Raw genomic sequence first — 25,850 nt, 5'->3', positions numbered from 1 at the left:
AGTATGTCTCTACAAATTGAGCTTTTCTTAAAAACAATAATTATGCTATTGGTACGTCCTGTACCTAAATCTATATAGCAACTTTAAACAATGTGGAAATTAAATTATGATTTATTAATTTACATAAAAATTACTTTACACATTAAGCAATATTTTTTTCAAATCGTTAAAAAAAAGTTTGAAGTTGTCATTATTGGGATTCATGGGAAGTGGTTTGCTCTTCTATCACCTGCTTCACAATTTCTGCCAGTTTTAGTCGATCTACTTTGTCTGTGAATCCACGACCTGAAACTCAAGAAAAAAACAAGGTCAGTTCTCAAAGTTTGAGAGGTGTTGCCTTTGGACAGGAACCTAATAAGGTCACCTGACCAGTCTCAAACTCACTCTAACCAATGCAGGAACCACCCCCAAAACTGACCAGAAGCAAGTTAGATCTCCTATTTTTCAGACAGCCATTAAGCTGTTCTGTTAACCTGGTATAAAAGCCCAAAATTCACTACAACAACATAAAACTAAATCACAAAGATGTATGTATGTCTGATAAAGGACACATACCCAAAATATATAAAGAATTCCTACACATCTATAAGAAAGCTGCACTCAATGGGGAAAAAGACTTGAATAGGCACTCACAAAAGAGGAAATCTAAATGGTCAATAAATACCACCACTGCATACTAACAAGAAGAGTTAGACAATAGCAAGAGTTGGTATGGGTATACAATAATTAGTTCCCTCAAACACTGCTGGTGGGACTTCATTAATTCATACAACCACTTTAAAAAAAAACTGGTGGCATTGCCTAGTAAAGCCTAACAGATGAATACCTTCATGGATTAGCAATTCTAATTTAGCTATGTGACAGAAACAAATTGTTAATCAAAAAGCATAGACAAGATGTTTACAGCAGCCTTTTTCTTAATTAATAAAACCTAGAAACAATCCAAATATCCATTCCACAGTAAAATGGATAAATATAGTATATGCATATAATGAGAAGAAATCATCTGCTACACAAAGTAGTACGGATAGAACTCAGAAACAGAATATTGGCTAAAAGCAGCCAGATGCAAAAAGACTTGTCTGATTCTGTTTACATAAAATACACAACTAGGCAAAACTATCTATAGTGCTAGAAATCAGGATTGTGACTATCCTTGAGTAGAAAGAGAATGAAATGACTTGGAAGACAGCATATGTTTTACTATATAAGCTAGATGCTGGTTTCAGGGGAGTGTTCACTTTGTGAAAATTCAGTTAAAGTACACAATTCATGTGATCACTTTTTTAGATTGCTGATATATCTCAAACTAAAAAAAAAAAAAAAAAAAAAAAATTGCCAGGGAAGTTAATCTCTTCCAAGCAAGGGAATGGACACGGTAACCCCCACCCCACTTTCTCCAAAAGCACATACAAGAAACAAATTCAGTAATGAAATCAGAGTTTGCTCCCTTCCCTGAACATCTCCAGAGTTTATCACATGTAATGTACTAAGCTGGAATGACAATACAGTAAGTCCCTGACTTATAAACGAGTTCCGTTCTGGGAGAACATTCACAAGTAAATCCGACAAAGCAAGTTTTATACACCTTTGACACAAATACACAATGTCTATTGCTCTATGCTTCCTAGAAGTCCCCTCTACATCACCACTGCTTTTTCTCTTGCTTTTAGACATCCTGGGCTCTGACTGAGCACTGTACTACTATACACTATTACACTGTACAGTAAGTACAGGGTAGCACAACTGTGACAATGTCCAACAGATGTGAGCTAATTCCATGATTTGTTCACCTTTACAAACGTTTGTAATACAAGGCCCACTTGTATCTGTGATAGTTCATAACTCCAATGTTCATAGATCAAGGACTTACTATATAAAAATCAGTTTAAAAATGCTAATTTAAAGGAAAAAAAGGAAATGTATCTCCCCACTTGTTTGCCTAGGGAAAAATTTCAACCAGCAGCAGATCTGGCAAACTTCCTACTCTTTAGTGAAATGGCTCCTCTCTAGCTAGCAGATGAGCAGGCTGAACTTCCTGGTACTTTGTCTTTTTTCTCCCCTTCAGTGTGTGCTGTTCCTCAATGATCTGATGAACACAGCCCAGGTATGTGGAGAGTTCTGTGAGCTGGGATTTGTTTACTCAAGTGGTGGGTAGGAGAGGCTCTCCAGTATTGAATCTGCAGTGCATAATTCATTTGAATTCTGGAAAACAAGTGAAAGGACTACATATCCACACATGCCCAGGCAGTTAATGTAGGGCTAATCACCCGCTGTCAATATTCCACTCATTCTCCAACTTCACTTCATCTGAAAACAGCCCTAGGTTAGGGCCCCAAAGAAATTCTACATATTCTAAAGATAATCAGTTCCGGGCCTGGGGATTTAGCTCAGTGGCAAAAGCGCCTGCCTGGTATGCGCAAGGTCGTGAGTTCGGTTCCCCGTACCGGAGAAAAACCAAAAAAAAAAAAAAAAGATAATCAGTTCCCCGTATTCAGGAGGAAATGAGTGAGTAAGGGCCCTACCATTCCAGCTGAAGCTTTGCAGGGTATCCCTTAGGAGTTTGCATTCCCGGTTATACTTCCAGGCCTCCAGCATTACTTCATTCAGCTTCTCATCTTCATTCTCTCCTATTGGTAAGGATGAAGAGGAAGTTGCATTTTTCCTGCAGCATCATGGGATTCTAGTGTCAGAGATGGAAGGACATGATGTCCAACTAGTTGAGAAATGATGTCGAAATGTGCAAACCTTCACCAGACACTGGCTTTACTGCTAGTCCCTACATTATATATCAACCACTTCTGGTCACTGAACTCTTCTACTTTGACATTCTCATATAAAAGCTCTAATAGCCCCAAAGCCTTTAGTATTAGGTGATGAGCAATAGGATTGAGCAGACTCTGTCATTGAGCAAAAATACCTGGCCATCCTAAGACCAAGAGAGGCAGGGAGTACAAGGCTAAGAGGACATTCTTTCTCCTCAGCTCATTCTTTGCTTTAAAAGGCTGAGACATTATTACCTGAGTTTTCTTAAAACCAAGGAATCTAGTAAGACATTTTCTGGCTTAATCCAAGAAGCATAACATTCGTCAGTTGAGAACAGCTCCTCACATTAAATCCCTTTGAGTGGAGAGAGAACACATGGAAAGAAAGCTCTCACCCCCCAGGAACCATGTGTAAGTCATGCTGCCTGTGTCAAGCGCTAGTTCTGAACTAAGCGTTCTCTTTACACTCACAAGCTAAACGTGGTGTTGCATTCTAAAGACTAAAAATGATGTTCACAGCCTGCAACCTAATCCTGACCCTCTCTATAGTTTCATTCTTCATTTTCACTCTGTGCCCTCCTTGTTAAATTAAGATAACACAAAATTACGTGCTACACCTAACAATGGCAATTAAGCCCACAGGAAACCGTAAGAAACACAGAACTTACCACATTTCTGAATTTCCATTGCCCAGTAGACATAGACTAACTTATATAATGTATTCATTTTCTTCTAACACAAAGATAAAACAGACAAGTGCAAATCAAGCCATTCCTTTTGTCATACACACGTGCATGCATACATGCACAGAGTATTAGTAAATGGTGTGACCTTTACCAGCCTGGGGCAGAATACACTGAGCAATCACATCTCGAAGCTTTTCCAAGGCAACATTTGAATCCTCAGCTCCATTCTCATGGTCGTGGATGTAAACACCATCCTTTGGCTTGGTGCTTTGAAAGTTTAGGGGAGCGGTAAAAACAAAGTGAGAACCTCAGAACCCAACACACAACAGACATTAACTCTAAACACAAGGTAACAGAGTTTTCAGATAAGTAACTACAGAATGTGTCTAGTTTCTGAGGCTATTTAAAGAGTTTACCCTTTCTATGCCCTTAAGAGGCAAAAAAAAAAAAAAAAAAAAAGGCAGATTCTTGGCTGAGCTTTTACCACCCAGCAATTAACCACGCCAGTCATGAAGAATCAAAGAAACAAGCTCAGTTACCCGAGTAACTTCCTCTTCCTCAGAATGGGGTTGTTCACTGAGTGCAGGGGTTTGAGGCTGACTTTCAGGTCCTGTATTCTCATGTTGGCCAACTGCTCTGCATGAGCCTGCTGGATTCCTGCAACCACCGCCTAAATGTAAACATTGTAAGCAGTTTTTCACATTCATTGCTGAGTATCTAAAATCCTAATCTAAGAAGTAAGAAGGAAACGCCCAAAGTTTTCAAAACAGTTTCACTCTTATGCTAATGATATACAAATCTGGACAGAGGATTTCCTGAATCACCAGGCCCCAGGGACTACTAGACCAACCAAAGGTGACACAACCACTCGGCCTTCCTCCTTGGCAGTGGGAAGAAAAACGTAAGAAATACTAACATGGCTTGCGCTCAGAGCCACTGATGGGTAAATACCTCAGGGAAAAGAGTGGCTAGCCGCTGCCCAAGAAGCTTTACAGACTGCCATTTTATTCACTGCCCCCAGAGTTGACACAGTCTCCTCAACCTGGATAGTTCAGAACTCTGATCCTGGCCAAACCCAAAGGGCAGACCCTCATGAACTAAGACTACATCCCAAAGGATAGGCCAGTCAATTAATTTATAATGGGACATAATGGTCATGGAGTCTGGAACTATTTAAGTCTGTACCTTTATAACCAATGTGTGTTCTCACCACAGTCAGACCAAGATAGAAAGCCAAATAAGCAGCAAGCTGTTTTGCAGGAATGAGATATTCCCCTTTTCCAACTGTGAGCACATACCAGGACAGATACATAAAGCCACAGCTCACCTCTGATGGGTTAAGACTGCAGAATGAATTTGATTTTTATTTTAATACTTCTATTTTATCTTAATTCTAACAACAAAATTTGACAATTTTAAAAAGTAGTGAAGCCAAATGTGGTCGTGCACCCGTGTAATCGCAGTACTTGAGAGGCTGAGGCAGGAAGACTGTTGGTAGTTCAAGGCCAGCCTGAACTACAGAGCGAGCCCATTTCAAAAAAAAAAAAGTAGTGAACTTTTTTAACAACTTTAAAAAGTAGTGAGTTCCTTAGTGAGCTTGCAGTCAGATCAGGAATAGTCCAGGCTCACTGAAGAGCCCTGTGTATTCACAGCCAGTCCTAGTACATTCTCCCATCTATTGCCTCATTACTAATGGCACAACCAAAAAGAAGGAAATAGGTCATGAGCTCAGGATCCTAGGGAGGGCTTAGACGGATGTTACTCAACATCTGTATATAAAGCCATTTTTCTACTAATATCCTGACCACATGATTTCTTTAGAAATGAGAATGCTCGGTCACATTACAGGGCCCTCCTCTAGGCCTAGGCACCACCCTGTCTTTAGGAAGACTGCATATTCAGACGTTGCTTCATTATGTACTCATTAGTCTCTATTTTTTCTCATGTCCTTCATTTCACAGGGGCACCTGCACTGTCTACTGAAATTCCTCTAGGACAGCTCATGCCTGAACCTGCGAAAGAGCTCGGAGGCTGCTACACAGTAGATAGTAAGTATGAGGGTTTCTGCCTTCTCGGGGGACAAATAACACCCCCGTTGGAGGTTTCATTTTCTGAATTCCCATAACATTCACAGAAAATTTAATCTGTAAAGTTTCTGATGTCTGAAATGTTTCCTCTTTGTGTGTCCGGGCCTTATCAAGTTCCTAATCAGTTTTGTGTAAGCCCCTTGAAGACTGTCCTTCTGCCCCGTGACCCTCAAACCACAGCATGAACATGGAGGGTACTCCTTTGAGTGTTCCAGTAGTGCACATTTACCAGACTTGGATGCAGCTTTTTATGGAAAAAGGGTCTTTCCTGATTTTCAGGAAACCAGAGCTATTCCTCTGAGAAAGACAGTGTGCTCTCCACTGTTTTGCCTTTAACCTCATACTGAGTCAAGCCCCAACTTTCCTTCTCAACACTGCCTTTACAGCCAACAAAATAAGTATTTCAAAACCTTATCCATCATCAGTTGAGCAGAGGGCAGCACATTATCAAGGGCCTCGGTAGAGTTGAGCCAAGGGTGGTCCAACACTCCCTCAATGGTGAGTCTTTCCTCAGGTTTGACCTTCAGGAGCCTGTGAAGAAAAAAACAGGCTGCTGTGCCCAGATGCGCCACAAGGAAGCACAAGGAATTCCAGGGTGTGGCTCTCACCAGCTCTAGCTTCATTACTTTTTTTTAAAGCTTCTTCTGACTGTACCAATTCCCACAGGCCTACACCTTCTCCCTGCAGGGCAGAAATGGGATTCTACACCCTAACCCTTTGTTGTGAGATACTGTGTCTTGAGGGGGTCCACTCTGTACTAGACAGAGACTAAATATGGTACAAAAAAGGCTTAATCCAGTGATACTTCAAACTGGGTTCTAGGGTTCACTAAGGTAGTCTTATATGGTTTATAATTCCTGAGACCTTGAATCTCCATATTGAGATTTCTAAAACAATGGGTCCTAACTTACAAAAGAACTCAAAAGTACTCTTGGTTAATACTGAAGGCAAAATCAGTTGAGGGGTCATATCATCATGTGGCAAGACATGTGCCTTCCTTTACTGCAAACATTCAAAAACTAAAAGTCAACTCTTTGAGAAGGAGTTGACATTTCTTCTAAGCCTAACGTACTGTTTCTTTATCATTTGCTTTTTGGTAAAACTTTTTTTACTTCTTGTCTATTCATGTGAACACAATTCCTAACTCACCTTACCATGTATATTTCCTGAGCTCTCTGCAGCACCATCTCCTTCTAACTACATATCCTCCCATTCCAAGTGTCAGAGTGAGGATCACAAGCCTAACTGCCCTTTGCGCTATTGTGCAAACTTCTAGATCATTCTGAACAAACAGCTTCAAATTTCTAAAACAAGGATTATTCAGAAAAGAGTTCCAAAGTCAAAAGAAGATAATGAGTGTTGCTCTATGGATAGGAAATATATTCTACAGAAAACTGGCAAAGAATCAGAGAAGACATTAAAGATTTGGTTAAAGAGTTAGACATATAGCATGGAAATAGAATGTCAAGACAGATGGGAATTCAAACAGTGTCCCCACTCTCCTAAAAAAATTTTATTAATTTATTTTAGAATCATCCTTATTTTTAGTCCCCAGTGTTCCCTAACAGGACAAGCTCACTTTTGAAAGGGAGTAAACTCCACAGAGAAATTGCTGCACTATTAGAAGACAGCTTCTGAGTACTGTCCCTTTAATGCTTTACAGACCAACAAAGGAGATACTAGTCAGTGAATTCAACCAGTATGAATAAAATAACAGTGCCCAACTTGCATAGGCAGAAAAATTAAATATATCCCAAGTTCAGTAGCGCTTTCTTTAATATTCCCAATACCGAAAGTCTCTGCAACTCTGTCTCACCCATTCACTAGCTCAAATTCTTAACTAAATCTTCCCAGTTTAATCATATGTATCAGAGCAACCAACTCTCACTGGGAAGCCTGGAGAGTGGGCTCCAGACCTGATATACACACACTATGACGGCACCCAAGAAAAGAAAAGCCAAACACGTCACCGTCATCTTAGCACCTCAGTTCAGTTCCTGGAATCAGATCCCTCTCCCACTGACTGGCCTACATGCGAGAAGACAGCCACATCGGGAGGTTTGCCACCTAAGGTACTAAGTTAGTACCCACAGAGACTGGCTACAGAGGGACCTGGGTTCGTAATTTCAAGAACACAAGTCCAGGGGTACAACAGGAGAAAGAAAAGTGCCACCTTCCCTGAGGCATGGACACTCAGAACTCTTACCTTGGGTAAAAGGGATAAAAATTCTGTGATAATACAACAAGAATCCTAACCAAAATAACAAATGACTTCTCTTTACCCAGCGTTTCCTGGGGCCCTGCCACCATGAGGCTTTCTCAGCCTCCCCACCCAGCAGCCCAGGGACTTACTTCCTCACAACATCTTTGGCCATCTCTGAGATCTGGCTCCATTCTTCTTCTGGGAACTCGAAACTGCCTGTCATAATCTTTCTCCGCATGTCCTTTGGGATAGTCCGGCTATGATGTTTGGAATAAAAAGGAGGATATCCACACAGCATCACATAGATAATCACCCCTAGGGACCATAAGTCACAGCTCTAAAAACAAAAAAGGAAATGGTTACTCACAGCAGAGCCAGTCCCTCAAAATACAGCTCAGGAGTAACCCTAACATACACAGGCTGACACCTCCAAAATCACTTAGCAGAGTTACAACGGTTTCATGACATCTTAGGAGACCTAACCTTTCTCTTTTTTGGAGGTAGTGGGTATTGAAGCAGGACATCCCTCAGCTATATCCTTTGTTTATTCTGAGACACAGCCTAAGTTGTCCAGGCTGGTGACAAACTTGCAATCCTCCTGCTTCAGGCTCCTAAGTAGCTGAGACAGATTATAGGCATACAGTACTGTGCTTGGCATTCTCTTCTCTTCCCTCCCTTCCTTCCTTCTTCTTTTATTTTCTTTCTTTCTTTCCTTCCCTCCCTCCATCCCTCTCTCTTTCTGAGACAGGGTCTCGCTGTATAGACCAGGTAGGCCTTCAACCTACAATTTAGCCCAGGCTATCCTCAAACTTGTGGCAGTCCTCCTGCCTCAGTCTCCCAAGGGCTGCAATTATAGGTGTGCTCCACCATCTCTGGCTCTTCATATTTTTTATATAACACCAACACTGTATATATGCACATCACCACCCAAACTCATATCTGATCCTTGGGTATAGGTGTAGGATACTGTGCTCCCAGCCAGAGAAGAAACAATATAAAACAGCTGGCTGTGAAACATGTATTGTGTCAACCTAGGTAGGGTTGAGGTTCAGGAAAAAAGCAGCTAAGACATATAGCTTGACCCCATAACACAGCACAAGCCACTCTGAAAAGGCTCAAAGAAGTTTGACACAGAGTGGGGAGAGGCAATGAAAGGAAAAACGAGCTATCTAAAAACTGTCCTTTGGCCATGAGGGACTCAGCCCATTTGCAGATCCTTATGTCACTAAGGGAAGATGTTACAAAACAAAGGAAATTCCACCACCTACCATGTCAACAGATATTAAGGTGACTTATGGCTGTATTCACTGCATGATAATAAAGAAAGGATTCCTATTTTAGCTCCATGTAGCTCTATCTGCCTTGGAAAGGGGATCTTAATTGTGGGACAGGAGAGGCGTCTGCCTGAGAAGGGCTCCCTAGTGAGCCTACTACTGGGACAACATGATACTCCTCAACCACAGCTGTGTGCTTCTCAGAAAGCCTGAAAATGGGTGTCTCCTGCACTCTCACCTGTGTTTCGACATCACCCCAGTGAATGTGGACACTATGATGCATGCATGTTATTATAAAATTAGAGGTGAAAATGTTCTTTAAAATGACCAAAATCAAGCCAGGCATAGTGCATCATGCCTGCAACCCCAGCACCCTGGGAGCTGAAGCAGGAAGATTTCAGTTCAAGCCAGGCCTGGACAACTTAGCAAGACACCACCTTAAAATCTTAAAAAAATTTTAAAGGGGCTGGGGATATAGGGCAAAGGCCTTGGGTTTGATCCTTAGTACCACATAAAAGAAAGAGGAGGAGGGAAAAGGATAAAAACAAGAATTGAGGTGTATTCCATACATGTACCACTCCACACAAAGACTGTTAAGAGTATGTGCTGCAGACGTGGACTAAGAAAAAAGACAAAGAAAAGCAGTGGAGCCAAAGCAGGTGCCCTATCCCGTTTACCATCCTCAGCTCCTTCTCTGTCATCCGTATCGCCCCAGGTCCCCAAGGGGCATCATTTTTTCTGATCTCCAGGACCTGTTTCCAGAGGCCCTAAACCCTAAAACTCTTGTGCTTTAAAACAGAGATGCTCAAAATGTAGCCCACAGATAAGAAACGATGATAGTACCAAGTAACATCTGGGAGCAACTGCTGTATATATGACACTGTGAACACCAGGTTTTATTTTTTGTGTTTGTCTTGTTGCTGTTGTTTTGAGATAGGATCTTGCTATGTAGCCCAGCCTGACCTTGAACTTGCAATCCTTCTTCCTCAGGACAGTTTTAAGTTAGGTATTTTATGAGTTAAGAAAGAATGGTACCACAAATAACCATAGAATGTTTTACATTTGGCATCTTAGAAATGGCCTCTACTTCCAAAAGCAAGCCAGCTATATCCTTTCAGTGTAGTCAGTAGACTGTACAGTCAGCCAAATAAATAATGTAACAAGTAGCCATGGCCCTTTGGTCCTCTAAAAGGTAAGTAGATAAGAACATTTCTCATTTTATCAGACAAAAACTTGAATTTTCTGCATATCTGGCTGTTTCAAGTCTTTCGAGCTGGAATGTTAACCATTAAGATTGCACTCTGCCACATTCTCAGACGACTATAAACACCTCTCAAGAAGAGAGGGTCTATATTCTCAAGATGAAGCTACGTATCTTTTACATACCTTGTTGTAAGTGTAGGGTGTTGGCGAGGTAGGTATGATACCAGATTTCTCCTTCTGATGCCTTCTCTGTGCCTCCAGTACCTGCCAAGAGTCAAATCAAAAAGAACAATTAATGAAAACCAAACCATCAATATTCTGCAACCTGAGACAGACTACTGGAAGGCTGAACAGGGAATGGCAATCAATAATCAAAATATAGCTCCCTATCAACACATTATTTTCACAAACCTTTTTTCTTCCTAGCAATTTATCAATCAAAGAAAGACTCTCCCAGGTCAAGAATAAAGATCAAGTCCTCCTATCTCCAAAAAGGAGATTTATCTCTTTTTCCTGCCTATTAAGGAGTCAGAACACTGGCTTTTTCCCAGGGATATTCCTTATGCCGATGCAAAGCAAACACATACTTGTCAGTCACACAAAGCATCTGTCACCATCAGAGACTGCAGACTGCTAATATCACATCAGTTTGGGTGTGAAGTGCTCCACTGAGATAGCCACTGACGACTGTGGTGCTACATTCTGGCCAGCCCTCCACTGTCCTGTGCAGCAGGACTATGAGGTGAGGAAGACAAGCCTGGCAAACCTCAACCTGTTTTCTTGAAAGGTACTGGGATGTTGAGGCCCTGAGTTCTACTCCCAGACCCACTGGTACTATCTCAGCCCCTGAACCCATGAAGCTGCTGCTGATGGCAAATACTTACGAATGCCTCACTTTAGCCAGGGGCTGCACAGCTACCTGGGGCAACCTTGACAAGTCTACTTTCAGTGCTCACTCCAAGACATACAGCTATCAGCAGAAAATCACTGAACATCTGGAAAAGACACCAGAATCTACATGCAGAGGACTCTGATACCAGCTGTGGCCACCACATAGTTTGTAACGTAAGAAGAGTGAAGTAAAATTAATTAACTAACCTGAAAAATACCATTTACGATACCATAAAAATATTAAACATTAAGAAGTCTAACAAAAGTTGTAAAAGACCTGTACACTAAAAACTATACAAATATTCCTCAGCAAAATTAAGAGACAAAAGTAAATGGAGCGACACAGAATATGGATAGGAAAGGAAAAAGTTAAATTATAGTTATTTGCAGATGACATAATATTCTACATAGAAGACCCCAAGAATTCCATCTTTTTTGGTATCTTTCCTAAAGAATTAAAAGCGTCATACCACAGCAATATCTGTACACCCATGTTTATTGTGACACGGCTTATAACAATCTTGGAAACAGCCCAGATGTCCATCAACCGATGAATGGATAAAGAAGATATGGTATTTTTATACAGTGGAGTATTACTCTGCCATAAAGGACAAGCTTGAGACATTTGTAGATAAATGGATGCACCTTGAGACCATATTTTCAAGCGAAATAAATCAGACACCTATGTTTAAATACATTGTTTCTCTGGTATGAGAAAATGAAAGGACAAGAAAAAAACATAGAAGGAAAAAATAGAAACAAAGCTTTTGTAAATAAGGAGGGGAAAAGAGGGGCTAAAGGGAGGCGAGGAGAATGGGAAAATAGAAGAATGAAGATATATCATGTACAGTAACAAAATCTCTATTATGAATGTTAGGGTTGTGTGTATCTAAAATATATCAATAAAAAAAGAAAATTCAAAAAAAGAATGGAAAGATAAGCCAAAGACTGGAAGAAAATCTCTGCAAAGTATATATCTGATAAGGGACTTACATCCAAAATATATAAAGAATTCTGAAATTAAAAATAAGAAAGCAAAGCAATTTAAAAATAGGGAAAACATGGAACAAGATGGTGTACATCTATAATGCCAGTACCCAAGAGGCTAAATTCACAGGATCACTGTGATGAAGGCCAGCCTAGCCTACATAATAAGTCCCTGTCTCAAAAAAAAAAAAACTGAAAAAACAAAAACCCAAAAATAGTAACAATAGGGAAAAGATTTAAACAGACACTTCAGCAAAGGAAATATAAAGAAGACAAAAAAGAAAACATCTTTAGTCCCCCTAAAGAAGTACAAGCACCAACTAGAATGATGAAATTACAAATACTGACAAACATGGGATATGAGAATGTGAAGCAACTGGAACTCTTAAACACTACTTGTAGTAAAACCATTTTAGAAAAAAACACTTTTTTTTGAGACAGAAACTATGGCCAGCTGGGCATGGTGGTGCACACCTATATTCCCAGCACTCTGCAGGCTGAGGCAGAAGGATCTCCATGAGTTTGAGGTCAGTCTGGGCACACAATGAGTTCAAGGCCAGTCTGAACTACATGGTGAGACCCTATCTCAAAAAAAAAAAGAAAAGAAAAGAAACTATGCCCTCCAAAGCTCTGTAAATGAATGTTCTGAGCATCTTTATTTATAATACCCCAAACTAGAAAACAACCCAAAACAGCCATCAGTTAGCTCATGGAACAAATGTTGTTTGGCCATATGATGGACTACTATTCAGTAATAAAAGGACTAATAATTGCAGCAACACAGATAAATCTCTAAAACATGCTGATCAAAAGAAATGAAACATAGAATGTCCATGATTCCATTTTTATGAAATTTGACAACAGGCAAAATTAATAGTAACAGAAAGCATCTTAAATCAGTGGTTGCCTGGGACCAGAGGTTAGCATGAGAGAGGACAAGGGACAAGGCAGCTTATGAAGTGATAGAAGTGTTCTATGTCTTCACTATGGAGGTCGTATCTATTTTTTTTTTCTTTCTTTCTTTCTTTCCTTTCTTTCCTTTCTTTCCTTTCTTGCTTTCTTTCTTTCTTTCTTTCTTTTTTTTTGGTACCAGGAATCGAACTCAAGACCTTGTGCTTACCAGGCAGGCCACTGAGCTATATCCCTGGCCCTGTATTTTTCAAACCTTATTAAACTGCATCTGAAGTAGGAATACAGTAGTCTCCCTCACCTATGTTATGGAGGTGTTTTTTGGGGGGGAGGGACATATCTGTGATTTCATTACTTGCCATCAACCAGTCAAAAATATTAAATGGAAAATCCCAGAAATAATTCTCTAGTTTTAAACTGTGTGCCATTCTGAGTAGCATAAGGAAATCTTTCACCATCTCATGCCATCCTGCTCAATCACTCCTGGGTCTTGAATCATCTCTTTGTCCAGAGTATCCACACAGCATCAGCTACCCACCTATTAGTCACTTAGTAACCAGCTTGGTTATCACATCGACTATCTCAGGAATGCACCGCTTGTGTTTAAATAATCTTTATTATACTTAATAATAGCCCAAAACATAAAAGTAGTGATGTGGACAATTCAGACATGCCTAAGAAAAGCCATAAAGGGGTTCCTTTACCAGCTATAGTGGTGCACATCTGTAATCCCAGCCCTCTGCAGGTTGAGGCAGGGGCATTAAAAGTTCAAGCCCAGCTTGGGCAACTTAACAACTTAAAGAGCTGCCTCCAAATTAAAAATAAAAAAACAACTTCTTTTAAAAAGCCATGACTTAGATTTGTGCAAAGGCCCTGGGTTCAATCCTCAGTACCTCTCTCCCCAAAAAACCACTTTCTTTCTTTAAGTGAAAAGGTGAAAGTTTATCACAGGTATGTATGTATAGGAAAAAATACGATACATCTAGGATTTGGTACTGTCTGTGACTTCAGGCATCCACTGGGGGTCCTGGAATGTGTCCTCTATACATAAGAAGAGACTACAGTATTTTCTGTATATAAATCATACCCCTAAATCATAACTCAATAAAAACCAATTTTAAAACAATGAAGTATCTATACAAAATGAAGGAATTAGTACTTTTCTTAAGCTGAGTTCTCCCTCTCCCATCTGTAATACTTGCGTACTTCCATAGCAGAATAGAAAGAACATATATCTAGAATGGTAGCTTGGTAATATACTTTAGGGAAAAAACAGCACATGCTTACCTGAGGTGCTACATAATAAGGGGTGAACTGGGGTGTCATCAAGTCACCTTGGTCAATTTTAGCAAATCCAAAGTCACACAACTTCACTGGAGCATCCTGAAATCAAATGGGAGTCACTGCTCCAGAGGTGTCAGTAAACACAAAAGGAAAGTCCAGGTGCACAACATACTACTCTGAGCTCTTACAAGTTTCTGGCTGAGATCTGAGCCTATGAATAGTATGTCAACAGCTCTGGAGACAATGGTTCACGTTGAAGTATGGTTCTTAGTAACATGGGAGAAAGGAATTTCTACCCATTCACTTAGCCTTGCTTTATAACTCAAAGTCAGGTGCAAAATCAAGGTCTTAGCCTTCTGGCCCCTCACTCAATGGGCCCATCACCTCTCATCAATCCTGGGTGTTACTGCACTTGAAACTGTTTCAAAATAACATGTAACAGTATGTAGATTCCTACCCCTTCCCAAAGGTCCCCCAAATAATATCTACAAGCGTAAGTCCCATTAAATATACAGGAGTATCACCTAAAATTATCAATGCCAAGAGTGCGGTACAGTTTCTCTGAGCCTCTAGGAAGGAAAGGGGCAGAAAAAATAAACTATTTGCCTAAAGCCTCCTCCCCATGGACTTGGAGCATCCCAAACACATACACATCCACTTCTGAGCTGTGTAAAGAGTACAGCTCATAGTACTAAATGCAGAAAAGCAACTTTTCTCACCAAAGAGTTATCCTTGAAAAGTAGATTTTCAGGCTTGAGATCTCGGTGTGCAATGTTTAACGAGTGACAGTGCTGTAGAGCCAAAGCTATCTGAAAAAGGACACATGGAGCAACACCCTCTTAGAAAAGAGCAATTTTTAATACTCCTGTTGTAGAGAATTCAGAATGTTAAAAAATTCATTAAGTCCATCAAAACCTTGGTCAGTTTCAATTTCAAAGCAGAAATTAAGAAAGACTTGGGGTACCAAGAAATAGAGCATTAAACAAAAAGAAAAATAAGTTGTTAAACAAAAAGAAAATATGACAGTAAAACAATTCTGTTTGAATAAACTGACGATTACACTCTGTAAGAAATGGAAAAAAATGAAATGCTCCCACTTTCATTCACTGATGTGTGAGAGGCACTGAAGAGAAACTGCTAAGCAGGGCAGTCTTCAGCAGGCATGTGAGTTTCCCAGCAGGGCAGCAGCAGGACTGCCAGGCGCCTCAGAAGAGAGCTGCACTTGCTAAGGAACTGAATGGCAGACTCCACCTTCAAACCAGGTGGTCGGAGTTTCCCAACTGATGTTCCAGTTTGTTCACCTTACTTGCTGACAGTGCTGCCTGTGTATGTGGACTTGAGGGGTTTTTGTTCTATAGAAAATTATCAGAGCTTATTCTTTAGCGCTCATATTTGAAAAATGCAATTTAAACAAATCAAAAAGGATAGATTCTACTGTTCTTCAACTCTCAGTATGGAATTTTCTCAGCCATCCAAATATTAGCTCATCTGCAATCAATGAGGAAGGAGCCATCTAAAAATGCTTGGAAAATGCTTAAGGAAAATTTGGAAGTTTATTAGTACCTAGTTGGGCTGTGCTTCCTGTTTTGCTTCTCCCTACTCTCTTGGTCTAAAGATAGGTCTTGAGGGTTTAGCTTCTCACCTTTATAAGAGGTTAGCAGCAGTTGGATTCCTAGTACAGAATGTAACATAATCATTTCTAGAGCAGTAAAATGTGATTCAAGGCAGAATATAACTAGGAATAACCCAAGAATTAAAAAGCTCTTGCAATATTATTTAAAATATGCAGAAATGATAAATGATTTATGCAAGAAACATCTTATATAAACTGTCAGAACGTATTTTTGTACCATACAATCTTTCAGGTAGTATCAACAGCATTTTATCTCAAAGTCCAATTACAGTGAATGGAAGCTGCATGTCTAAAGATATGGGAGTCAACAAAGGAGGTAAAATTATGTTCTTTTCAGCATTTATTTAAATCCTACCAGGAAACAGTTGATAATCAATTAAGAATACAGCCCTCCTCCCTCCAAAATATAAAAGGGATGACATTTGTCCTGTTAAGACATTCTTTCTAATTACATAACAAAGCAGGCAATGAGAAGTCAAATAGAGCTTTTCTTTAAGGTTTCTTTTATTCCCCCTAATGAAATTGTACTTGTTAACCAACGTAGTTGGCAGTTTGATTGGTACCCGGGGTTAACTTGCCTGCTTTGTTACTTGGCTGGCTTGCTTCTCTGTAAAGTGCCGGTGCTGGCTGATTCTGTGAAATAGCTCTCCCCCTTCCATCATCTCCATTACAATTAAGAGTCGAGCCCTGTTTGAAAGCATTTGATTTTGTTAAGTTCAAAAAAAACAAACAAGAACCCTGAAATACAAAAAACTAAACTACAGAGATCTCATCTACAAAGTGCATAACCAGCGTAATGCAGCTACTCCATAAAAACAAAAATTCTCACATTCCAAAAAAAAAAAACCCCATGAATTTTGGTTACCATTCTTTGATAAAATGCTTACAGATTCCATCCAAATGCTTTCACCAACAGAGCAAAGTGAAAAATACTCACTGATTCCTGTTTGTTTTTAAAATTCCATTTTTTCGCCCTCTAACTATAAAATTCCTACCCTCCTTTCAAGGGCTAGTCTTCCTTCATGTAGCCTCTGTGGAACACCTCACCTCCCAAGTTAGTAGCTCCCCTCCTTTATGAAGTTCAGAATATTTTATGGATGCCTCTCCTTGGCGCCTATCACACTGCTGTGATGATGAATTTGCCACTCAATCTTCCCAGTGAATACTCTAGCAGAGACTCCGATTGCCACCCCATGTGCTTTCAGAACATTTGGCAGCTAAAAGAATAATAATTTCTTCCTTTCACAGCAAAGTCAGACAGCAACAGAGCCTTTTTACTATATCAGCCTCTGAGACTTTGCCTAGAATAACACTGGGCCCCCTTGACTAATCTGAGATAGAATCTACTTAAATTCCACATTAAATGCTTTTTATAGAGTGAAAAAGTAATCAAAATAATCAAGGGCTGGGCAAGTGGATAGATAAAACTGTTGAGGCTGAGTGGTGAGTACCTGGGGATTCCTTATATAATTCTGTGCTTTTACAAAGATCTGAAATTTTCCAGAATACAGAGAGGCGGGAGGGGAAGCAGAGAAGATAGGAGGGAGAAGGGGTACGAAGAAAGGAAAGGGAGAGGAAGGGGAAAGATGGAAGAGGAAGACTCCGCGATACCTTGGGCTACATACACATGTTAGGGTGATCTTGTGTGGCCTTACCTGGGACTGGACTCATGAGGAAATTGTACACTGTTAGCAAACACTTCAATAATCTGAACTATATTTGAGTGTGTGGCACACATCATGTGCAGACGTACCTTGAAGAGAACAAAGGAAATGTTTCTGTGCAAAGGGGATGTAAATATTTTCTTTTCAAACTTCCCACCAAAAGTGACCACACTAGGTACAAGTGATAAAAGTCTACTTCAGTAAAAAAACCTCATCTCTAAAATGATATAAAAAAAACCCCAGTATTTTCATACACCAATTATCTCTTCGATGTTTTTTCCACAAAGAAAACCTCCCCAAAAGATTTGCTTTATCCTGTTCTATTACCAAATGAAAATTTTGGCAAATAACTCATTCTACTTCTAAACAAAGTAAGTCCTTCAGCCAGGCATGGTGAAACATGCCTGTAATCCCAGAATTTGGGAGGCTGAGGCAGAATGATCACCGCACATTCAAGGCCAGCCTGGGCTACACACAATGAGTTTGAGATCAGGCCAGGCTAACCTACACAGTGAGATCCTGTCTCCAAAAAAAGAGAGCAAGTCCTTTACTGCACATGTTAATAGCATGTTATTACCCCATCCAGATAATTTTAAAACAATGTATATTTTTAAAAACTAGAAACATATCAAGAAAACAGCCTGTTGCTAGACATAGGTGCAAGTCTCTGGGTCCTTCTTTTCAATCCTGGCCTGCCTTCCAGCTGTCACACCTCAGTGACAGGAGTCACTGAGGAGGTAATATGCTATTTTTGACAATCTTTAGGCTATAACTACTTGTTAGATCCTTCTTGCGTATCTCTGCCTTCCTGAGAAACCACTTTGAAGATACCACCATGTATTACAGCAGCTATTGATATTTTCCTACTAATCTGTCCATAACTCTGTAATGTTTGTATTACATTATTTGTATACATCCATTATTTCATATGTATACATCCATTATTTCATAAATGGATACATGTTTATTATTATGTGTTTCCTATAACATTGTACTGTTCTACCCTATTTCATAAATGGATACATGTTTATTATTATGTGTTTCGTACAACAACCATTGAGAATAGTCAATGATTATTCAATAGGTCACTCATATATAGCTCTATTTATTTTCTTTAGAAGCCACTTTGAAGATACCAAAGTATAGTACAACTATTGATAATCTCCTGTCTCTTTTGTCTTGAACTCACTCTTATTTGTTGTCCTGAGAAACTATCTTGTAGATAACAATATGTAAAACAATAACCATTGATAATTTCCTACCATTTTGTCTGTAATTTGGTAAACCCCCCCATTATTATGTTATCCTTTTACTCTTTAAAAAAAAAAAAAAAAAAAAAAAACAAACTAGAAATACATCCTTAAAGAGTCCTCCTGGGCTGGGGAGTTAGCTCAGCGGCACAGCACCTGCCTGGCAAGCGCAAGGTCGTGAGTTTGATTCCCGATACTGGAAAAAAAACAAAAACAAACAAACAAACAAAAACAAAAAAAGAGTCCTCCTGCACATCACTTTCATTTTGGGACCAGGAATTGAACTCAGGACCTTGTGCTTGCCAGGCAGGCACTTGTGCCACTGAGCTATATCCCTGGCCCACCATCACTTTATAAACAACACTCATCTGGGCCCCCCTAAAATACTGGGTCATATTTTATCTCTACCCTTTGGGCACCATTTTCAGTAAGCAAAAACAAAAGTAAGTCTGAATACTGCAGAGTCCAAGACAGGAAACAAGACCCTACTAATGACTTCCTCCATGCTGCCAGATCTAGGACTACTACAACAAAAACATGAATACAGACAAGGGAAACTATGTGAACAAAATTCTTTATACATCTCAGTATTCTCCCCAGGAATCTGCCTTAACTGTAAGAAGAACAAGTTTTAGGCACATCAAATATTTAGGCAAGACAAGGCAATAAAGAACAGTACCTCATTTCTAGCTTTTGGACGATCAAGAAGAATTTTCAGTGCAAACCGTTCTTGGGTAGATTTCTTTACACAGACTCTAGATTTGGAGGGAAAAAATTAATCAGCAATCATCTATGTTAGAGTGAAAATTAATTGCAGGAGTCTGTTCTTTGAGATTATATTTCTAATCAAAGATATACAGGTGCAACAGAACAAACCTGCCCCTTGGGCAGCAGATGGTAAGGCAGAGAAGCATCTCACTCCTCTTCCCAGCTGTCCATGCTCAGGTCTCGGCTCCTGAGTAGGTGACATGAACTCACAACAAGCCAATGAAGAAACAGCCTCTACTGGCTAAAGAAGACTCTCACAGTAGCCTCACAGTCTCGACATCTTAAATGAGTCCCTATTATAGACCATATGACTTGGTCACTTAGCTATGTTTACAGATGTATAACAAAAAAGCTGGAAAAAAAAAAAAAACTAACATAAAAACCTCTAGTAGGAACCAGGGGTATGTAATTCAGTGGGAGAGCATGTGCTTAGAAAGCATGAGGCCCTGGGTTCAATTCTCAACACCAAAACCCCAAAAACAAACAAAAATGTTCTATTTGTTAAATTACAGCTTTCTCAAATGTGGCACAACCGATCCTTCTAATTCAAAATATATTTCCAATGGCCCTTCTCAGAGCAATTTTGTTACAGTTCTCACATGGGTCTCTTACCTAACTGGACCACTAATTCCAGCTCCCAGCTTCTGAGTCCAGTTGATATTGTATTCTTCTAAAATGGAGGTTTCCTATTAAAATAAGGAAGAGAAAATGATTCCCCAATTAGGAACTGTAAAACAACTTGTTTTCACATCCCCATAACTTGAATACCATATTCAAGGATATAGGCCTTTATAGAACAGCAGCATATATGTGATCATTCTTTTGGGAATGTCAGAAAATATACCTATTGCACCAAAGAAACATTTAATATTTACTGGATTTATTTATTGTGCTGGGGATTGAACCCAGGGCCTTACACATGCCAGGCAAGTGCTTTATCATTGAGCAACACACCTAGCCCAGTTTTACTTCATTTTGATTGAGTATCTTCCCTACAGATCCTCAAAGATGCACTAAGACAATATTGTTAAAATGGCAACTGTCCCCAAACTGACCCATAAATTCAGTGTCATCTCCATCAGATCCCAGCACAGGTTTTGCTTGCTTGTTTTGTTCTAGCAGTACTGAAAATGGAATCCAGGGATGCTATACTAATGAGCTACATCTTTAGCCCCATTTCTTTTTTTTGGGGGGGGGGGGGTTCCGGTACCAGGAATTGAACTCACAACCTTGCGCTTGCCAGGCAGCCGCTGTGCCACTGAGCTAAATCCTCAGCCCCATAGCCCCATTTCTTGAGATAGGGTATCACCAAATTACCCAGGCTAGTCTCGAATTTGTAGTCCTCTTGCTTCAGCTTCCCAAGTTCCTGGGAGTACAGGTGTGCACCACCACACCTAGCCCACTGGACTTTTTGGGAGAAATTGACTTATTTGAAAATACAAAAAACTCCAATAGCCTACAGTTTTGAAAATAATGTCAAACTGCTTCTCACACTACCCAATTTGAAAACTTGCTATAATGTTTTCAGTAATCAAATGTGGTATTGGCAGGACAATCATATTGATCAGTGAAATAGAACTGAGAACCCAAAAATAACTTTACACACTTATAATAAATTGTCAGCAAAAATGCCAAACTAATTCAATGTGCAAAAGACAGTCTTTTAACTGTCCTGGAACAACCAGATATTCATGTTTTTTTAAAAAAAAAAGCTGGAAGATAGAGCTATACATATAGCTCAGTGACAAAGTGTTTACCTAGCTTGCACGAAAACCTGGGTTCAATACACAGCAGGGAGCAAGATCAGGCAGACAGAGAAGAGAGAGATCTAGTGACCTTGGACTAAGCAAAGATTTCCTAGAAAATCTTGTATACCCATGTGATAAGTGCACAAAAGAAGTGCATAAAAGAAAATATGCTAGAGAAATTCATCAAAATTTGCTCTTCAAAAGACAACATTAAAAGTGGTAATAGCCCGGGGCGTGGTGGTGCACGCCTGTAATCCCAGCACTAGGGAGGCTGAGGCTGGAGGATCCTTGCGAGTTTGAGACCAGCCTGAGCTACAAAGTGAGCTCACGGCCGACCTGAACTGTACAGCAAGGCCCTCTCTCAAAAAGACAAAAATAAATAAAATAAAAGTGGTAACAGGGGCCAGAGATTTAGCTCAATGGTGCAGCACCTGCCTGGCAAGTAGAAGGTCCTGAGTTCGACTCCAGGTAAAAACCCCCACCAAAAAATGTGGTAACATAGCCCAGTGAATTGGCACACATTTGTAACCCCAGAACCTGGGAAGGAGGCTGAGGCAGGAAGATTCCAGGTTAGAGTACCACCTGGGCAATTTAGCAAGACCTTATCTCAAAATAAAAGATAAAAAGGGTAGGGGATGTAGAATGGAAAGGCCTGGACTCAATCTCCAGTACTGAAAAAAACAAAAAAACAAAAAAACTGGTAACACAGCTAGACAAGGCTAAGGTAGGAATATTGGAAGATCAGTCTCAAAAAACCAAAAAAGTGGTAGCACAAGCCACGGATGTATCTGCCAATCATGTCTCTGTTAAATGACTTTTATTCAGAGTTTACAAAGAACTCTTGAAATTCAGTAAAGGCAACCCATCTCCCAGTACTTAGGAGGCTGAGGCAAGAGGATTGCCTTGAGTTCAAGGTCAGCCTGGGTACACAGTGTGTTCAAGGCCAGTCTGCACTATGTAGCAAGACCCTGCCTAAAAAAAAAAAAGAAAAAAAAAAAAGAAAGAAAAAAAAAAAAGACAAAACATCTGAATATAGTTTGCTAGTAAAAAAAAATTCAGAATGACATAAAAAGATGCCCTTTTATTATTTTTATCAAAAAAAAAAAAAAAAAAAACCTCAGCCTTGCCATTTATTCTGTGTGTCCTTATGCAAATTACTTCACTTCTCTGTTCCTTAGTTTGCTATCTGTGAAAGGAGATAAGAGGACTCCCCTGGTCAAAGGAATTTAAATTTTTTTTGTGGGGGGAGCTTTTTTGAGACAGGGTTTCACTATGCAGTTCAGGCTGGCTTTGAGCTCGCTTTGTCATGCTTTGTCACACACGATGGATAAAATAAGTAACTCTTATAACTCGCTAAGACAGTCTGATTTGAAAATGCACAAGACTTGAATAGATCTTTCACCCGAAAAAATACACAAATGGCAAATAAGCACACGAAAAGATGGCCAACAGTATTAGTCATTTCAGAAATGAAAATTAAAACCACACTGAGGCCAGGAGTAGTGGTGCACGCCTGTAATCCCAGTACTCAGGGAGCTGAAGCAGGATGATCTCTGTGAGTTTGAGACACCTAGTGAGTTCAAGGCCAGCCTCAACTGCATAGTGAGACCCTGTCTCAAAAACAAAACACAATGAGATTCCACTACACACCCACCAGCATGGTTGAAATAGAAAATTGACAATGCTAAATATTTGTGACAATAACAGAATTAGGAAAAAAGTAGAATTAGAACCCTCAAACACCCCCAGTGCAATAATGGCACAACCACTCTAGAAAAGTTAGGCAATTTCTTAAAACAATTAAACATAAATTTACCATACTACCAGTAATTCCACACCTAGGTATCTACTCAGAAGAAATTAAAAGGTATTCACCCCCAAATTTGTAGTTTTATCACTTTATTCATTTTTTTTATTTTAAAAATAAAAGGAGGAAAACATTAACAGACAACCTTTTACAAAATAGCAAAAGAACAGTACAGACAATACAGAGTTACAAACCAAGTGGTAGGAAATTAACAATGCTTGTTGTATTACATATTGATACCTTCAAAGTGGTTTCTCATGAAAAGAGATGGAGACACGCAATGCTGCTCAATCAAGGACTCATTGACAGTTTCTTTCAGCAAAGAAATAGAAGACAGTAGAACAACTATGTTAACTATCCTGTATATACATACATATAAAATTTCTCCTTTCCCTTCACTTTTCCCACATCCCAATTGCCCTCTACCCTTGACTGTTTTCCTATCATTTCACAATGTCTGTCATACCTCCTAGTTTAAATTAACTCTTTCAGGTTTTACACTAGTGAAACAATGCGGTGCTTGCACATGTATGTCTGATTTATTTCACTTATGAGTATGGTCTCTAGTTGTGACCATTTACCTATAAAAGCTGAGAGTTTATCTTTATCACTTTATTCATAACACCTAAAAAGTAGAAATCTAAATGCCCATCAATTGAGGAAAGATTAAACAAGACTACACACATTTAAGTACATTTGTCTAAGCACATCAGAAAATCAATTATGTAGCTGGGTGTGGTGGTATATGCCTGTAATCCCAGCACTTGGGAGGCTGAGGCAAAAGGATCACTGCAAGTTGGAGGCCATAGTGTGTGACAAAGCGTGACAAAGCGAGCTCAAAGCCAGCCTGAACTGCATAGTGAAACCCTGTCTCAAAAAGCGCCCCCCCCCAAATTTAAATTCCTTTGACCAGGGGAGTCCTCTTATCTCCTTCTACAGATAGCAAACTAAGGAACAGAGAAGTGAAGTAATTTGCATAAGGACACACAGAATAAATGGCAAGGCTGAGTTGTTTTGTTTTGTTTTGTTTTGAGACAGGGTCTCAGTATGCAGTTCAGGCTGCCTTTGAACTCACTATGTAGCCCAGGCTGGCCTCCAACTTGTGGTGATCCTCCTGCCTCAGCCTCCAGAGTGCTAGGATTGCAGGTGTGTGCCACCATGCCCAGCTAAGGCTGAAATTTCAAACGCATGAGTTCTCTGAGAAACTGTTAACCATTACCACTGCCTCCTGATCTGTATTCTTCTCCACTTGTAATTATGTCCCTCTTCTGCCCAGCTCTCGCATACTCCCTCTTCTAATGGCCTACAAGTTCCTAGATGCTGTTTCCCTTTCCTTCTCTTTACTGTTACCTACCCTGACCCACTGCATTCTAACCATCTTGCTGTTCCTACATCACACTGGGCTTGCTTTGTTTTCAGAGCTTTTAAAACTGCCCACTGCCAGCAAAATTCTTGAGGCAGTGGTGGCTTGCTCCCTCTTATCCCTCACAGCCCTACAAAAATGTCCCCTCCTTAGAACTTCCCTAACTACCCTAGTTAAAATACTACTATTTTTGTATATTTCTGTATTTATTTATAACCACCTGTCGATGTTTATTACCTAATTCCACCATCTCTCACTCTCACCACTTCTACCTAAGAGGTCACCTGTCATGAACCAGATACCTGAACTTAAAATCTGCCACTTAAGCTTTGCCTCACGACACAGTCATGTAACTTCAAGCAGCAGATTATAATAAAATCTGAAAAGGAAAAAATGTGTATACCAAAGAACCTTTATAATTATTATTTAAAACTTGATCTTTCTACTGGGAATGTGGCTTACTGATAGAGAGGGCTTACCTGGAATGTGCAAGACCCTGGTTCAACCCCCAGCACTGACAAACACACAAAAAAACCCTTCCTAACGTGTACGTTTTATGTTGGTGCCAACTTTAAAATGCTAAGTTTCTTTGGAATGACTAATGGTTTCTGTAACTACATACACCACCTCAAAAACTGCTATAATTGTAAGTTCTTAAATAGTTATTCATCATAATGACTGTACAGTTAAGTATCTTGAAGGAGAAAATAAACCCAAGCTGCCAATAGGTGCTTGTCCCTCAAGGAAAAATGAAATTCTTAAATACAGTGGGTTCATGTAACACTGTAAAATAAGTAATTAATACATCAAACGGTAAACCTCAGTGTTGAGCATACATAATTCTAATTTTGCAGCTACAGTTAAGCTAGGTAACTGACACTGTGTAACATTTGTTCAGAGTTAAAAACAGGTTTTAGAAGACGTCATTTTATTTGGGTCATTTTGAACACATGTATTTGCTTTTCTCTACACACACACACACACACACGCACACACACCCCTTCGAAAGCAGTCCCTTGGAACCCCGGGGAGGACGAAATCCAGGTGTGCTGGAACCCCTCGGCCCCATTTTTCTTGCTTTGGGAGGCCGTACCTGGGAGGAACGAGGCAGGACAAAGCGGGAGAGCAGGTGACATTTCCCCCTTACCTTGATGGCTTTGTCCATGTCGTTCTCCTCCGACGTGCTCCGCGAGGCCCCCACAGCCAAGAGCGCCGCCGGCTGCGCAGCTGCTCGGTCCCCTAGCAGCCGAGGGGGCAGAGGGCTCGGAGATCGGGCCCCCGCGCCTCTGGAAGACGGGCAGCGGCCGCCGCTAGCGACGGGCGGGGAA

The 25,850-nt window shown here is 40.1% G+C and overlaps 2 protein-coding genes across 10 annotated transcripts in view; one reads left to right on the top strand and one right to left on the bottom strand.

Moving 5' to 3' along the window:
- The window catches only part of Tmem116 (transmembrane protein 116), a 183,715-nt gene that overhangs the window by 137,119 nt on the left and 20,746 nt on the right, over positions 1–25,850 (top strand). For 2 of the 5 annotated variants that reach the window (XR_001230973.1, XR_001230970.1), the window contains exon 11: positions 5,413–5,499. Coding sequence is in view for 1 of the 5 variants with exons in the window: in XM_013503627.1 (XP_013359081.1) it covers positions 5,413–5,445 (33 nt within the window). In the remaining 4 variants the exon portion in view is untranslated. Of the gene's footprint in view, positions 1–5,412; positions 5,616–10,644; positions 11,626–16,154; positions 16,493–25,850 lie in introns of those variants that run through there. The other 3 variants (XR_001230972.1, XR_001230971.1, XM_013503627.1) reach the window with 3 other exon arrangements.
- On the bottom strand, positions 135–25,850 carry Mapkapk5 (mitogen-activated protein kinase-activated protein kinase 5; the record flags this gene model as incomplete). Of its 5 annotated transcripts, none has more annotated exon segments than XM_013503615.1 (14): positions 135–291; positions 2,526–2,630; positions 3,597–3,718; positions 3,991–4,121; positions 5,949–6,069; positions 7,891–8,078; positions 10,402–10,482; positions 14,293–14,388; positions 15,009–15,098; positions 16,501–16,609; positions 17,578–17,675; positions 19,516–19,591; positions 20,217–20,290; positions 25,670–25,850. In XM_013503615.1, coding segments are annotated over 14 exon segments (1,573 nt in total), but the record flags the coding sequence as incomplete, so codon positions are not given.

Source organism: Chinchilla lanigera, unplaced genomic scaffold, assembly GCF_000276665.1.
Source record: "Chinchilla lanigera isolate Chin_1 unplaced genomic scaffold, ChiLan1.0 scaffold00081, whole genome shotgun sequence".
NCBI lineage: Eukaryota > Metazoa > Chordata > Mammalia > Rodentia > Chinchillidae > Chinchilla > Chinchilla lanigera.
Note: the sequence above shows the minus strand (reverse complement) of the source record. Positions and strands in the feature narration are given on the sequence as shown.